The following is a 16,759-nucleotide window of genomic DNA, read 5'->3' as shown; positions in this document are numbered from 1 at the left end:
TTCAAGAAGTTAAATCCTTTCAAACAAGTAAGACTAGAGATTATGGTCTTGGATTGAAGAACAAAAAGGTGGATGCAGCCATCTGGAAAGTGTCAGCGATGACTTGTTCAATCTCATTTTTTGAGCTTTTAGCACAAGAAAAGGAAAGTTGATTCTTCCACTTTGGAAGAATAGTTCTTGCTTTATGAGACTGACTCTCTCTTCATTTCTTAACATGGATGAGATTGGAAATATCATCGAACATCGCAGTAGTTTATTTATTGATTTATATGAAAAATTAGCATTATTTATTCGACTATTGATGTATTTTCACAAATTTTTTAGGCAGGTAGGCAAACCAAAATGCACAAAGTCAATGACAATCCACACAAGCACTCATGCGTAGACAAATTCCATTAGCACCTAGGCTACTTTACGCAGATGGCATCACATAAAAGGATTACCTCAGCTGCTTTCACAAGGGTAAGAGCAAACCCAGGAGTCCCATGACATCAATGCACAAGATGATCTGATTCATTCCCTTCACTTGAAGTATAATTGCCACTGGGAAAGCGATTCCTGATCATGAAATGTAATGTGCACTTGACATCCTCCACCTCATCTGGTTTCAGTTCCATGTCTATCAAAGCATGCATGATCCCAGCAAGTCCATGGCCAGCACCCCAGTACTTTTTCCCGTGCGATTCATACATCAACAGACATCTTCCCTTGCTCGCCAATCTTCCAGCCTTAATTATTTCATCCACAAGGGTTCTCTGTATCAAAGCCAAATTAGAAAAAGGGTTCATTTTAATCAATAAAATTATTGAAAAGAAATTAAAGAAATGTCTTACTCTGCAGCTAGTAGAGATTGTTTCTTTACCAATATGCTAATTTAAAATAGGCAAGCCCGCAAGAACCCAGCTCTCCCATATAATAACTCACATGGAAAATCAGTAAGAAGTTTGATCTGCTGAATAAGAAAATTATATCAATTAACATTTATTAAAGCAACCAACTTTTGATAGAAAAACGCGTAGATGGGAAAGAGAAGCAACAGGCGCCTCTTTGACTGCGCTAAATAATGATATAGTAGCCTTCTGTCCCCGGCGTGCTTTGCTGCGAGAGCACCAAGAGCACAAACACCAGTCTGTCCACATATAAATGTCACACGCCTGCAACCCCGATGGATCGCATAAGCCAATACAAGTAGAAATATTGTTTTCCCCAAGGATTGGGAAGGCACACCAAGAATGTAACCTCTACTTGAATTCAAAACTAGGTGCCGGCTTCAAGCATATTAAAAAACTTGAGCATTTAAAGTGATAAGCCAGGCCAGGATCAAATTCAAGATTGGGCATTTCCACAAACCAAATCCTTGGGGAAAGGCGAAAAGAAGAAGAAGCATGGGACTGGCTAAGAAGAAGTTTTTGCACTCGTTGCCCGCATTGAGACCATGCAGCTCAAAAAATAAGGAGCATTTTATCAAATTGATGTGAAAGTCGGCCTTCTTAATTGGCCATATTCATTAGGAGATTAAGCTTGTAAAGACTTACGATCAAGTAACAAATATCTTTACGAAACCTCCAAGTTCTTGAAATAGAACAATTGTTGCGCGCAGCAGTATCAGGTGTCAGGCATGTTATTGGTTCTTGAAGCCATATGTCAGACATATTGAAGGGTTAAGTTATAAAACCCGAGTAGATACAATATATACTCACATCTTAACATTAAAAAAAGTTGTTCTAATATTTTTATAATTAAATTATATTTTTATTAATTATTTAAATTACTTTTAAACTTGTTAATTTTTTTATAATTTAATTTTAAATTTGAGTTAGATAAAAAATAAATTAAGAGATTTTAAAATTAATATTCAAGTTTAATATATTAATTTAAAATCTGATCCAGATTAAGTTTTATATTAAACTAGATGAGAGTTGAACATTCAAAATCTATTTTTTAAAATAAATAAATAAAATAAAATAATTTTATTTTTATTTCTTTAAATCTTAAAATATTTTAACCTGTATATCCTATAACAAGGTCATGGACCGGACCTGTTTTAGTAACTTCGATATCTATTCCTAATTTCCTATCTTTGTTTGAATGATAGGATCCACATCATATGTGATTTCTCGGCTTTGAGCCCATCATTGATTGGGCTTGAATCATTTAACAAAAGTCCATTGGGCCCTAAGCACTTCCGATACCTCTTCCCCCTTCTTCTTTTCTAGGTTTTTGTCAGGGTTTTGCTCATCTCTTACAAAAACTTGTTCCCTCAGTCTGCAGCTCTCTTCCTCCTCTTCAGGTACTAACCCTTCTCCTGCTTAATTCTATAAACAACTCAGCTATAGTTTTCATGGTTTTGAAGCTAAACGTTTCACGGATTTCAGGTGTCGTCTATACGTAAACAAACACAGCCATGGTAAAGAAGAGAAAGCATAGTGAGACACAGGTCATTGAACCTGCAAAGAAAGATGAAAGTGAAACAGAGAGACCTAAAAGGACACTCTTGGGTTGGAAAGATAAACCTGAAGAGAAAGAGACTGAATCCCTACCTCCTCATCAGGGTGGTTTTAGAAATAAAGAGAAAGTCTTGGTTACTTGTTCGAGGCGTATTAATTACAGGTTCCGTAAAGATTTAATCTTTTTTTTTTGAATATTTGATTTCTGGGTTTTGTTGGGTTTTTTGGGGGTTGTTGGATCTTGTTGGTGCTTGAAAGAATTGTTGGTGTTGCAGGTATAGGCACTTGATGTTGAATCTGGTGTCACTTTTGCCACATTGTAAGAAGGATAGTAAGGTTGAGTCTACAAGTAGTAAAGGCGCAACATTGAATGAGCTTGTTGAGTTGAAGAATTGTTCTTCTTCTTTGTTCTTTGAGGTGAACTTTAGCTTCCTTAAACAAACCATTTGACATGGTTAATTCAATATTATTTGTGCAGGTGATAAAAGGCTTGATGCGTATGATAACTCTTCAAATGAATTAGTGCTGTTGATAATTGTTCCTGATGTTTGCGTGGTTTAGTAATTTGAAGGAAAATCACTTAGTAACTTTGAGAGGAGACTTGGTGATTATATAAATATTGAGATTAGGAAAAAGAGAATGGTTGATGATTTCTGTTCTCCTTTCTCTCTATATTTCAGTGCCGGAAACATAAAGATTTGTACCTGTGGATGGTCAAGTGCCCCAGTGGTCCGTCTGTGAAATTCTTAGTCAATGCTGGTATGTTAATTTTTTTTTAATTCTAGCACTCTGATTTTTTTGACAATCATATTCTGTAATAGGCATGAACTTGTTGTGTTCAAGTGCTACTGTTTGCAGGATCATAATTTTTGCACATGCATTTAATGGGTGTTGGGAGGGGAAAGTTAGCGAAATCTTTATAGAGATTCACTTTTTTTGCTATGGTTTTGAATATTTGTGTGGAGCTGGAAATCTCCAAAAACTTTTCTATTTTTAAGCAGTTGTTATGGTATAGAATAGTCCTTTTGACTTCTTGTGGCATTTTGGTTTGGGAGCATTTGAAAATTTGCTTTTCATTGATATCCTGTGGCACTGGAGAGCCATTTTCCTGATTTTCCTTAATCCTATTCCGTGTACTCTACCATGGAGGATATCCTGTACTCATTGTAATTTTCTTCTTGTATTAAGAGTAAGTTGCCTAACCAATGCAACTCGTCTTGTTCATTTTAGTGCACACAATGGAAGAATTGAAGCTTACAGGAAATCATCTGAAAGGGTCTCGACCTCTCTTGACTTTCTCAGCTAACTTTGATAAAGATGCTCACTGGAAACTCCTGAAGGAGATGATCATTCAGGTATTTTGTTTTTGTTTCCCATCTTAGAAGCAACTTTGATCTGCATTCTATCTTATAATGCATGGCTGAAACAACTGGAATCTCCATTCTTTAAAGACAAAATCGTGAAATACTTGTCCAAAATCTCTTTTAATAGCAAAGTCTTCCAGGAAATATTGTAGATAGAATGATTGATATTCTTGGTACCTACAATGTATGGCTTTGTCACAAAAGTATGCTGATAGAGACTACCATTTTGTACGTCTTGTTTCTGGTGCTGTGATAGCAGAGACATCCATGAAGCAAATTTTTCAGCTCACTAAATTTTTCATTGTTTGCTTTATAAGATCAGTTGAGGGCCTACTAACCTGTTCATTTCATGAATCCCTACCTAGTGATTGCTTGGATGCTCAAATTGTACTTTCCTCATGGTTATATTTAATTTCTGATTCCTTTACATATGCTAGACCAAAAGTTGATGATGTACTCAGCCATATGTGAACTTCAGAAGTCTTTTCATATGATACTAAGATAGTGACTTCTTTGCATTTTTTTTTTGTCAGATATTTGGAACCCCAAAGGATCACAGGAAATCTAAGCCTTTTTATGACCATGCCTTTGTTTTCTCTATTGTTGATGACCATATATGGTTTCGGAATTACCAGGTAAATTATACATTTTTTTTGAAATCTACTTCTATTGGAGCATTTATGCAATTTCAGCCTTCAAAAACTCTATTTTTTCTGTTGCCCAATACTTGTTACACTGTACAGTAATTTATGTTAACATTTTACTGACTTTATGCTCCCAACTTAGAAATGACAACAATTAACGAGTTAACATCCTACAAGTCATTCTAGCTACAATTTAACAAATGAAGTGGTAGATTGAGGCATATCAGAGCAGAAGACTTGCTTGCTTGTATTTGGTATTTTGGAATCTAGTAGACATGCTACATTATCTGTTTGGTATCTCTAATCAGAAACCTGCATATGTTAAAAAGTTAATTCCTTTCCCTTCTTCCCCTTTCCAAAAATCTCCTACGCAGGGATTCCTTCTTAAGTTCATGAAAGCTGATGGGTTGTCTGTAGCCTTTCCAGATAGCTTTTTCATGTCCTGGCTTAATGTTTTATATATTAGATGATCATTTTATCAGATTGAATCCGATTGGAACTGCAAGCACTGCTATCAACCAAATAGTCTACTCATTGGACTGCTTGCAGTTCCATTGAAGCTGTTTGTTCCTCTGTTTTATTCCTTCCTGTTTTCATATACATTCTTAAATTGCTATACTGCTTTACTGTATGGCTTTTGCTTTAGCCCGTGCTAAAGAAATAACAGGGATATACCACTTGGATATTAGAGACTGGTTTAGCCATCCAATCCTCCTATAGATGATTGTATCAGAGATGTTATCCTTTTGGTGCTCTTTCAGATGCAGTAACCAAAATTACTCAAGTATCCTTTTCGTTTAAAAGTGATGGCTGTCATAGTAAAATCTGTACTGATGAACACAATGCTGTCTTCCATTAGTCTGTGGGATAATTGTCTCAGATGGAGCTATCAACATCCTTATGCACCAATTAGAGCCCACATTGTTGACAGTTACCAAAACTCAGTCCCAATTGTTTGATTTAATGTGAACACTCAGAAATCTTATTTGCATGATGTTCATAGTCCCTTTTAATATTTCAAGGTCAGTGTGATGTGAAAACATTTGTAGACCTTATAAAGTGGTTGCTGAAAATGGGCAGATGCACTGCTATGTAAAAATCCTGAATTTTTATGTCTTGATGTTCCAATTACATATAAGTGTCGTAGCAGTGTTATTTCTGGAACGCTTTCTAATTATTATGTTTTTATATTTTTTTGTATTTATTTCATGTGAAGTTTTTTCTGTGTTTCATTAATCTTTGAAACTAACTCCTAGCATCTCGTCCTCTTCTTCTTCAATATAGATATCTGTTCCTCATAATGAAACAGATAAAATGGCTCGAGGAGGCCTGGATAAGATGACCCTTGTTGAGGTTTGCACTGACATGCTTTTGAATTTGTACACGGTGAAAAACCTGTAGTCGTTATTAATTTTGAAAGACTGGTTTGGTGCAGGTTGGTCCAAGATTTTGCCTGAACCCTATCAAGATTTTTGGTGGCAGCTTTGGAGGCCCAACATTGTATGAAAATCCGTTTTTTATATCACCTAACCAGGTCAGCGAATTATCTACATGTTTAGTTTGAGTTTTGGCATCACATGTTTAGTTCCTTCTCTTTAGTTACATCTTTTCTAGGGTTTTCCGTTGTGACAATTGTTTCTTGTTTAAAATAACCATCACGTTTTGCTAGTTTCATGGTTGAGGTTTTCCCCCCTACTGGCTTTATTACTCTATGGCGAGTTAAGGAATGTTATAGTATGCTGTTTATTCATGTAGTGGCATTTTTTTTTCAGAGGTTATTTGGTCTTTTATTGCCACCTGCTGTGATTATATACAATATGATTTTTTTTTGTTCTAATATTTTGGCATGAATGACTCAATATGCGGCTTCGTTTCATTCTTGCAGATTCGAGCATTGGAGAAAAAGCAGAAGGCTGGGAAGTTTGCCAAGAAGGTCAAGGCCAAGACGAGGAGGAAGATGCACGAGCTATCAAATCCATTGGAGCCTGATGAATTTGCAGACATGTGGAAGGAATGATGCACTTCTCGTACCTACGCTGTTGATGATCTTATATCCCCTTGTATTCTTCAAGAAAAATTTCTCATTTTGGTGCTTGGCATAATTTTTGTCCCCGCTCTGGATCAGCTTATGCATTTTAACTAGGTTGGTATTTATGGCGGACCATCTTTTCCCATGTCACAGAGCTTCGACTTGAAAATTCTTTACACAATCATGCGGCAAGTCTTTACCTTAACTTCTGCTGCGGTTTTCACCCTGCAACTATGAAGTCGAAACCAGCAATCATGAAATGTTTTTGACAATTTTAGCCTTCGTTGTTAAGTAGAGTAATGGATCAGTATTTGTTGAACAGCATGGCTAATGCCTTTACGTTCAAGTGTGCAAATTCAGATTGACTCTCCAATTTCATGACTTGGCGAAAGGGGTTTTAAATGCTTCGTGAAAATGAAATAAATAAATAGAAACGCTCTGCGCACCGATTGAACACGTATCACTCTTTCTTATTGACATTGTACCGAGTGAGAAGAAAACAGACCACAAAAAAAAAAAAGCAAGAAAAGGAAGGAAAACGGACGCCGTGAAGAAAAGAGATCAGTTTAGAAGACGTTAGCTCTTGCTTGTAGTTCTGATCTGGCTTTAAATTGAACACAGCAAATCCTTGATCAGCTGTGTGATTCCCATTCGGTCCAATTGGCCTCACTTCCCCTGCGGGGTAAGCTATTAATTCTTGTGAAGACATCAACCTTGAAATTTGCGCCACACAGGAATCCTTCGCTGTCGGTCCTTGGCATGGCTCTAACTTTGTTCATCGGATGCTCAAAGCTCATCAAACCTCCTTCACTATGGAAGATAAATCCTGCACATCATCATCATCATTTTGATGAGTAGATCACCCTTAAGAGAAAGGTTACAACGCAAATCCAGACTGTGCAGACTGCTAGTGATGCCAGTCCAGCAAAAACATTGAAGTTATTTGTGAACTATATATGATTAGCCATTACTATGACAATACAAGGTACCTGTTGGGAAGGGAGCAAATGATTTGGCACATCCAGCTTTTATGATTTCCAAATCATCAGAAATCACCACAGAGCCATCTGCTGCTATACCCCAGTACAGCTTAACTCCACCATCGGAGCCCTGTGACCATACAACATAATTAGAATCAGGACCGAGAAAACCAAACGTGCTTGAATCTGATTTGAACATATATAGCTCATAAGATTCTATTGACCAATAGACAAATGAGTCAAAATGATGCATTAAGCATACCAGTGCAGCGAAAACGGTTCCTGCCTTGCTATCGTAGATAACAAAAGCAAAACTCCCATCAAGATCCTTGACAACTTGATCAGCTGGATATGGACCCCTGTCACGAAGGGTCTTGAAAGCTTCTATCACAAACATGGCCTCATTAGTCCCCTTTGTTAATCCATACTGCTTATTGAGTGTGCATAAATTGTTCAAGCTTCCAGAGAAAAGGCAGTATATACCCTCAAAACCACAAAACAACCTGCACATATATGATCAACAAGACAGTAATTTAACAATCTGTGAATGAATCAAACCACAAAATGTTAACAGTGGAAAGGAAACTCAATCAATAAGAAGGTCGTACCTTTGTTGTGGAGAGAAAGGGCTGTCCTGGGGAACATAAGCAAGCACTGCAGCTTCACCAAAGTTTATGGAGAAAGTCTTCTGAGGGTGGTGAGAAAGAAACTCACTCAGAGTTTCATCAGGAAGCTTAGGCTTCCTAGTACTTCTTTGAGATGCTGGACTATTAAGCTCCTCAGGTGGGTTAGCAAAAGCTTTGTGAAATATTGCCAACATTTTCTGATCTCTCTCTCTACTTAAATTTCCAAGATTACACTCGCACCAAAACGGATAATATTGCCTAGAATTTATGCCTTTGAGTTCTTTTTAAAGAGTTGATGATATATGATCACAGAAGGAGAGGTAACCATTAAGTTCTTTTGTAGTATTTATAGGATCCGTTTGAGGCACAAGATTCTGTTTTTGTAAGGTGGACAGAGGCAATATTATCCATATTCATGGGGTCATGGAGCTTAAGGATGATCGGGGATAAGGATCCTCGTACTTCAATGCATTCTTATCCACTTCTAGTTTTGTTTTTTTTTAATCTATTCAGAATTTTTCCCATCCCCACCCCCACCTGATGTAGGTGTTCTGTCCCTGTCTTCACTGCTCTTATTTGTCAATGTTATAGTGGTATTTGTTCTTATTCTTCATCATGGGCTACTTAAGTCAAGTCAAACTGAGCTTTAAGCAAATCAACGTTGGGAATCTATTTTACAATTTTGTTTTTCTTTAAAGAGGAAAATGAATTAATTTTGCTGGAAAAAAAACAGAGTGTTTTGTGATTCGTTTGTGAGTTAGCATGATGGAACACAGATTAATTAATTAATTAATTAAACCCTATTGGATTTGAATTTATCTGGCATCCATCACTGAATCAAAACTCTACCGATTTGTTCTTGTATTGTTAGCAAGAACATTAAAGCCTCCAGCAGCAAAACGTAATAAATTCTTTGCCAAGGAGATAGCTAGCCACGGATTCTCCCTACAGCCATCTGTAAAATCATTTTGCTTAGAGAGATTCCTAGTCAAAACATTACTGTGAAGCGTTCGATACTGTGAATCCACCAGACATTTCTCATCAAATCAAGTTGCTTTGTGTGGAATCAAGGGTAGAAGCTCTTAACCAATAGCTTGTCATGTTTCATAATCCTTGGATTTAACGAGGCAACTTGCTAACGATAAGCGCCGCTGTTTACATAGATTTCTTGAATTTCTCGTTTTTTACAGTGTTTCATTTGTTTTTAATCAAGATTTAACAATCTTAAGTGGAAGCATAAGTCCAAAAAAGGGGCTTGAACATGAACGTTAGGTAAGGCGATGGGAATGGCTTATCCAAAAAGTGATCACCGTGACAGAGATAGATCCGCAGCAAAAAATTTCTGTGAGCGTTTTTAGTGTTTCTGTGGGTGCTTTGAATAAAACCAGATACTTCACCCATCATTAAAAAACCAAGTCGTCTGGCAAAAGTCACATGGCGTTAGTGATAAAACCAGATACTTCACCCATCATTCGCCGTCGGTAAGATATTTTTTTTCTAGAAACAAAATTATATATATAGATTTTTTACGTGTTTTTGTAATTAAAACAATTCTAATTAAAAATTAAAAAAAATTATATAGATATATAACCAAATAAATCAAGAATTATATCGGTTAATAATTAAAAAAAATTATAAATAAGAACTAAAAACAAAACTGGAAAAATTAAGAGATAGATATGAATCAAAATATTTAATTTCATAAGATGAGATATTTACTCGATTGTGTTTGCTAATTTTTTCTAAATAAACTTTTTATTTTGTCAAACAATAATAGAAATAAAAACACACATTAAATTGATTGAATAAAATGATAGGGAAAAAAAAACTGGATATATTAGAAATATTATCTGAAAATTAAAAAATTTAATTTTCAAAAATAATGTTCATCTCCACAAAAGATTAAAAAAAATTATAGAAGAGGTTCTGTAAACAAAATAAAAGAGAGAAGTGACGCTAATATAAATATAAATAAAAAGTATTTTTTCAAAAAAATAATTAATTTTAAAAAACATAAAAAATATTTTTTCAAAAAAAAAAGAAAAACCTAAGCGCTGTTAGCCCTGTCAAGTTAGGTTAGCTCATCTGACCCATTTTGTTAGGGCTTGTGCAGCTAAGCAATTTTTTTCTTTATATTTGGGGTGAATGACATGTCATGTATCCCAATTTTTTTTTAAAAAAAATTAGCCGAATCGTCACCTGTATTTTTAGTGGCCGGAAAAATGGGTTAATGGTTCTTTAGACCAAAAAAACTGAATTTTCAACCAATTGTTTACTCAAAACAATTAGAAAACATCATAGGCAACTTGATAAACCCATTCATGACCTCAAAAAACTCAAAAAACCATCATAAAACTCGAAATCAACCCTAAATAAAAAAAATATTACCAAGATCAGATATATTTTTCTTGGCGGTTTTAAGATAAACAAACTCTTAATGTGAGCTCCCTTTATCAAAAGTAGCAATTTGACATCAATTTTAATTTTTTTCGATGTTCGTAATCGTTGTAAGTGGAGATTTTTCTTCTCTCTAACACTAGATTTTAGTGACTTTCTCTCACCTCTCTCATACTAGGGCCAAAAATAAAAAAAATTAATTTTTCCCTTTAATTTTTGAAATTGAAAGGGTCCAATATCAATAATTTATAAAGTATAGGAATTACAATACACATTGTGCCCAAACTTTTTAAAACCACTTATTCCCTAAGTGTTTTTTAGTTTGGTCACCTAGCTTTCAATCCCACCCTCCCCCAATAAATTGACTTATAACTTGGTCTAATAAGTGCTAAATTTAAAAGAAAATAATCAAAAAAAGTATTGTGAATAGTTCATCCACAGTACCATGTGAGAGGGGCACACTGCATTTTGCACAGTGAATCCCTATGACATTTAGTTTTTTAGTTAACATTTTTCATAGTAATAATGTTTTTTGCGTTTAGTTTTTTCTATTTTTGATCCCTTATTTTTTTTTAATTTGATTCTTCGACGTTGTGTTTATTTGGGATTAGATTAGGTAGATTGCTTTGGCTGCCTTCAATAAGGGATCTTGCGGTGTAAAGAAAACAAAATATTGCTCAATTGGTGCCTGGTTTGCCAAATTTCAATAGGATTTTATTGATTTAAAACAATTAAAGCTATGAGGACCGAATTTGAACAATTAGAAAACATTCCAACTCTTTTTTCTTGTCAAATTCAGGGACTAAAATGCATGTGCAAGGGAAGGTTTAGCCCTTTTTTTTTAATCCCTCAATTTATTTATTTTTCAATTTGATACATTCAAATTTTATTTAATTTAGTATTTGACATGTTAGTTTTTGGGTCGCATTGATATAAAGATCTTGAAACATCAAGGGAGATTTTCAGTGCTTGATTGATGCTCAATTATGCAAAATTTTTTTTTGACTAATTTAAAACAATTAAATTTTAAAAAATCAAAATTAAAAATATACAAATATGGGGATTGGGGTAAATGGTTGGTGCATGCTTTGCACATGCTAGTGTTTAGGATGTTTTCTCCATCTTTAAACAACGCGTGAGACATCATGCGGGAGTAAAAAGCCATCCTTTGTTGAAGTGCTGGAAGTATCATGACGTCTTCTTGATTTGGGGCAGCACGTAGTGGCGGGAGTGAAATGGTTCGCAACTAATAGCTTTTTTTTCATTCTCTTTTCTCTCTCCTCCTATCAAAATTCATACTAGCTATTCAAAATTTAAAAGTTGTCCTCTTATTTATTAAGATTTCAATTTTAGTTCTTATTCTTTTTATTTCTAATTTTTGTTCTTGGTCATTTTATAAAATTTTGGTTTGTTTTCAATTTCACCATTGAATCCAAATTTGTAATATGTTATTTTTGTTTAATTTGATCCTCATTATTTTGATTGTTTTTTGTTTTGTTTAAAGTCCTTCTGTTAAATTGATTTTTCTTTTCAATTTCATCTTTAATAAAAAATTGTTAGTTGTCCTCTATTTATTTTTTATTTCAATTTTGATTTCCATTCATTTTATTACTATTTTTTGGATCCTTTTGTATGATTGATTTTTCTTTTTCAATTTCATCATTTAATATTTGATTGGTTAAGAATTAAGCTTTGTAGTTTTTGTAAAAGAAGTGCTTCTGATCTAATGATCTAAGTCATAGGTTTGAAAAGTTAACACAGGTTCACATCATTTTTTTCTTTTTTTAAAGTTATTTTCTTTTTTGATTTCATCATTTGACATTGTTTTTTTTTTAAAAAAAGCTTTGTGATTTTCTTCATTTTATTTTCTATAAGGTTATCTTAATTTTATGATTTAGGTCATGGGTCTGACATGTTAACTCGAGTTGGATCGAATCTTTTTATGGGGTCTCATTTTCTTTTAATTTTAATCTTTCATTGGTTACTTCATTTAAAATTAATCTTCATCATTTTTTTTTATAGTAGATCATCATCCTTAGTCACCTACTTGATGACTCACACTATGTTATGGGTTGAGTTAAATTTTTCTAACATAAAAAAAAATGAAATGATAATAGAAAAGAGTTAGAAAAATTTGGAACACGTGTCATTAATTTAAATGAGTTTAATAAATATAGTTAGTTTAATAATATAATTAAAAAAATAAAATAACGACAAAAAAATAATCATGCTTGAATATCATTGGAATTTAGTTTATTTGATGGAATTCTTGTGAAAATGGGGGAGGATATGTTGGAAATGATGAGGAGGCTGCTGGAATTTCTGCTTGGTAAAGCATGCTTGAATGTGGTTGGAAATTGCTGTTAAATACTGAAATTTATGGCATTTTTTGTAATTATTTATACCATGGGCAACGACTATTCTCAATGAAAAAACAAAGCAACCACTATTTCTAAATATTTAGTTTCAATGCATGCAACCCAAACCCTTTACTCATTAAAAAAAAAACCCTTCTCAAATGGGTCATAATCTCCTTTTCTTTGATTATACTTTTCTTTCTTTCATTCATTATTAAGAATATGTTTAATATAAAGGTAATAGAAGTTGGTAACTACCCTTGTATCAATTAAATTTGTTTGTTTTATTTTTAGAAAGAGATTAGAATTTAAGAGAGGTAATTGTTACTCTTCAAATGGATCTGTTTGGGATTAGTTAGTGTTTGGAAATACGGTAGCACTTGTTTTTTAAAAATATTTAATTTTTTTTATGAAAAATTAATTTTTTTTATATGTTTTGGATCTAATTTGATGCACTGATCTCAAAAATAATTTTTTAAAAATAAAAAAAATATTATTTTGCTGTATTTCGGCATGAAAAACACTTTGAAAAACAATCATAATCACACTCCTAAACATAATTAAATTAATCTCCAAGCTAGGATTTAACCTCCCAACTTTATTATTATTATTATTATTATTTCTTTCTCTAATATACTTTTTACATCAAAACACATAATCAAATAATTTCTATTCCTTCATCTTCGATCATTTTTAATATTTATTATTTTCTTTTTATTTACTTCAACAATTAATCTATTGATACAATTTTTTTGAAAATGGCAACAGCCTCGGTTGGGCTGGCATTTTTTGTGTTTTTTTGTTGATGGTTTCTATCCTTGGCAAATTTTTTTGAGATATGAGGATTTTAAGAAGGTTTTATATCTTGTTAGTTAATTTAAAAAGGTATAGATTTAATTTGTGGCATTACGATATAATTAAAATTATAAGGATCAAACTAAGAAACAAAAAACCAAGATGACCTATCTTAAATTCACATGAAAAGTTATATGTAGTCCCCATATTCTACATTGAATTCATTTTAGGTCCATTTAGTTTTTGGTGTAAAACTTTGTTTAATTTATGTTTTAATCTTGAGTTTAAGAAATGAGATAAAAAGTCACTCAAAAATAAGAGAAAAAAGATAAAGTTGTCAGCTTACCATGTCCTAACACAATAAAAAAATATTTTTAGTATCAATGATTTTCATTTGATGAGAATAGTTCAATGAAAATATTTTTTATTCTTTATCTTATATAAAAATAATTGAGTTAAGAAAAATCTTTATATATATATATATATATATATATTGATTTAGAGGTGTTTTAAATTGAAAATTTCATTTATGGGGTTCTAAAGATTTTCATTAGATGTTATTTGTTGAAAATAAATGGAAAAGTTTTTGACTCCCTCTAATAATAATAACAATAAAGAGCGGCATGTCATTCATCTTTTGATTCAAGTAAAAAATAAAAAAAAAGGCAATGCAAGTGGTCCAATCTTGCAAACCCGATCTCCTATTTTTTTTTTTAATGAATCTTACATGTTGATCCATCCAAGCCTCGACATCTGGCTTTATCGGCCTTTAATTTGATTCTCCTTCAATTTAAGTTTATTTTATTAAAATAAATAAATCAATTTAAAATATGTTTGGAATATTATTTTATTAAATAACATTCAATCTTTATTTTATTTTTGAATAAGATTATATCATCTTCTTATTTTTATAATATTAGTAAGTATTTTTTTTATATAACCCTTAATGATATTTTTTTAAAAATTTTGTTTAGTCTTTTTGTTGTGAATGTTTATTTTTAATACCGTATAATTAAATAAAAAAATTATTCAACCCAACAAAGTTTATGACTCAAATCCTAAGTTAAATTGGGTTGTCCTGACTTAATTTAAAATATTATCATTTTAATATTTAAATAAAAATAAAACAAAGATACATTGACAATATTTTTTAGTCAAATTAAGGTTTTACTGGGTTGACGGGCTTATATCTGAACTCATTAAGTTAAATAGATTACACCAAACCACCTTCAATTTAACTTAATTTAAAATCTAGACCAAACAAAAAGCCCTATCAAGCTGCCAAGTCAAATTAATAAGTAGAGGAGGAGATACACTATCAAATTGTTTTATTTTGATATAATTTGAATTATTACTTTTTTTAGAAAGGTATTTATATATCATCAAATAAAAAAAAATGATTAGCTTCATAAGACATGAGATCATGTTTTTTTATTTGATGATATATAAATACCTTTCTAAAAAAAGTAATAATTCAAATTATATCAAAATAAAACAATTTGATAGTGTATCTCCTCCTCTACTTATTAATTTAACTTGACAGCTTGATAGGGCTTTTTGTTTGGTCTAGATTTTAGCTTCATGTTTTTTTATTTGCATTTTTTTCTTAAAAATAACTTTTCTTGGTTTAAAAAAAATTAACATCTATATATATTTTTTTACATTAAAAATAGATTTTGATACTATCCGCAACGAAGAGCGGTAGGTAGTCTAAGGCCGTGTTTGCGCACCTCGTTAACAATTGCTGAATCTTCAAATTTTCAGCACTCGATGACCATAGCCTGATAGCTTATATAATATACAGATATTAATTTGTGGGAGGAAGAACACTCAGTGGATAGTAGAGGCCCAATATTGGCTTTGTATTTATCGACGACCATAGCCTGATCCATAGAAAGCCCATTATATGAATATGACTGGCGTTGTTGGAGTGGGCCGCAAATTGGACTCCTATTTTAATGCTCCTTCATGGGTGTTTAGGAGTTTTCAAAAAAAAAAAATTTCTTTTTAGATTAAATTATTTTTTAATAATATTATATGTTGATATTAAAAATAAATTTTAAAAAATAAAAAATTATTATTTTAATTTATTTTTTAAAAAATATTTTTTTAAAAAAAAACAGCTATATCTCAAGTTATTAATATATTTTGAAAAATAAATCTCCAAGTTCCTATATCAAATATCTCAGGTTAAATATTAACGAGGGATTGAAAATATAGTAATAATTATTTTTAAAGCATTTTTTATTTTAAAATATATTAAAATAATATATTTTTTTATTTTTTAAAAAATATTTTTAATATTAATACATTAAAACAATCTTAAACATAAAAAAATATTTTTTAAAAAAATAAAATAAAATTTAATTTTTTTCAAAACATTTTAAAATTTAAAAACAAACTATTTCTTATTATTATTTTTATCAACATGAATATTCAACTTATACATATCTTAATTAATCACACAAATTTTAAAATTAATCAACATATAAAACTCCGATTATCCTACATTTATAAAACTAAAACCGATAATCTCGGGAATCACATAATAGTGTCGGTGACTACATGTCCACGGTCCACAACTTCTTAAGGAAAACGACAATGATAAGCTGCTTCACATTTCATCACCCATCACTTGTCTTGTCGTTTTGAAGTGAACTAATATTGGAATTTCTCGACTTTATCAATATTGTGGACCCAAACAACAAATTTTGTGTACTTATCTTGTCGTCACAGACGAAACGTACGGCTCTTGACAGCTAATACCATCCATGAATTACTCAAACTCCATAGTAATAAATCATGTGATTCCGTCTTGACTTTTCAGCTTTGATTATGTTCTTGAGCGATGACTAGATTCCGTCTTCGCGCATGGCTTAATTTGGTTCTTTGCAGAGTGAATGGTGGACTATTAGACGAAAAAAAGAAGAAAGAAAAAGGGTAGAGCATGTTTAGAACAAATTTGGGCTAAGCTCTTGGTTTCTTCGATTGGTAGCGCGCAGAATATTATTTTGGGTTTTCTGAGTTCTTAGTTTTGGAGCTGCTGCTGCTGCTGCTGCTGATACATATCTTTCTGTCACTAGAGATTTGAAAAGGAAACATATACCAAACTTGGAGCAA

The 16,759-nt window shown here is 32.2% G+C and overlaps 2 protein-coding genes and 1 long non-coding RNA gene across 3 annotated transcripts; 1 reads left to right on the top strand and 2 right to left on the bottom strand.

Moving 5' to 3' along the window:
- Positions 1–231: 231 nt before the first annotated feature.
- LOC133702644 (uncharacterized) lies at positions 232–1,642 on the bottom strand. Its single transcript, XR_009843774.1, has 3 exons — positions 1,536–1,642; positions 834–949; positions 232–755 (listed from the first exon to the last, which is right to left on the bottom strand). It is a non-coding gene; the product is annotated as an uncharacterized LOC133702644 (long non-coding RNA).
- Positions 1,643–2,199: 557 nt separating this feature from the next.
- LOC133703533 (ribosome biogenesis protein BRX1 homolog 1-like) lies at positions 2,200–6,629 on the top strand. Its single transcript, XM_062128126.1, has 9 exons — positions 2,200–2,290; positions 2,376–2,610; positions 2,723–2,864; positions 3,128–3,206; positions 3,678–3,802; positions 4,345–4,446; positions 5,740–5,808; positions 5,891–5,989; positions 6,341–6,629. The coding sequence occupies exons 2-9, from the start codon at positions 2,405–2,407 to the stop codon at positions 6,470–6,472; spliced, it is 954 nt and encodes a 317-aa protein (XP_061984110.1). The 5' UTR covers positions 2,200–2,290; positions 2,376–2,404; the 3' UTR covers positions 6,473–6,629.
- A 304-nt stretch (positions 6,630–6,933) lies between these two features.
- Positions 6,934–8,530, bottom strand: LOC133703534 (stem-specific protein TSJT1-like). Its single transcript, XM_062128127.1, has 4 exons — positions 8,073–8,530; positions 7,727–7,967; positions 7,474–7,594; positions 6,934–7,310 (listed from the first exon to the last, which is right to left on the bottom strand). Exons 1-4 carry the CDS (start codon positions 8,282–8,284, stop codon positions 7,117–7,119), a joined length of 768 nt encoding a protein of 255 aa, XP_061984111.1. The 5' UTR covers positions 8,285–8,530; the 3' UTR covers positions 6,934–7,116.
- Between the last annotated feature and the right edge of the window lie 8,229 nt (positions 8,531–16,759).

The sequence above is a fragment of the Populus nigra genome, chromosome 9 (genome assembly GCF_951802175.1).
Source record: "Populus nigra chromosome 9, ddPopNigr1.1, whole genome shotgun sequence".
Taxonomy (NCBI): domain Eukaryota; kingdom Viridiplantae; phylum Streptophyta; class Magnoliopsida; order Malpighiales; family Salicaceae; genus Populus; species Populus nigra.
Note: the sequence above shows the minus strand (reverse complement) of the source record. Positions and strands in the feature narration are given on the sequence as shown.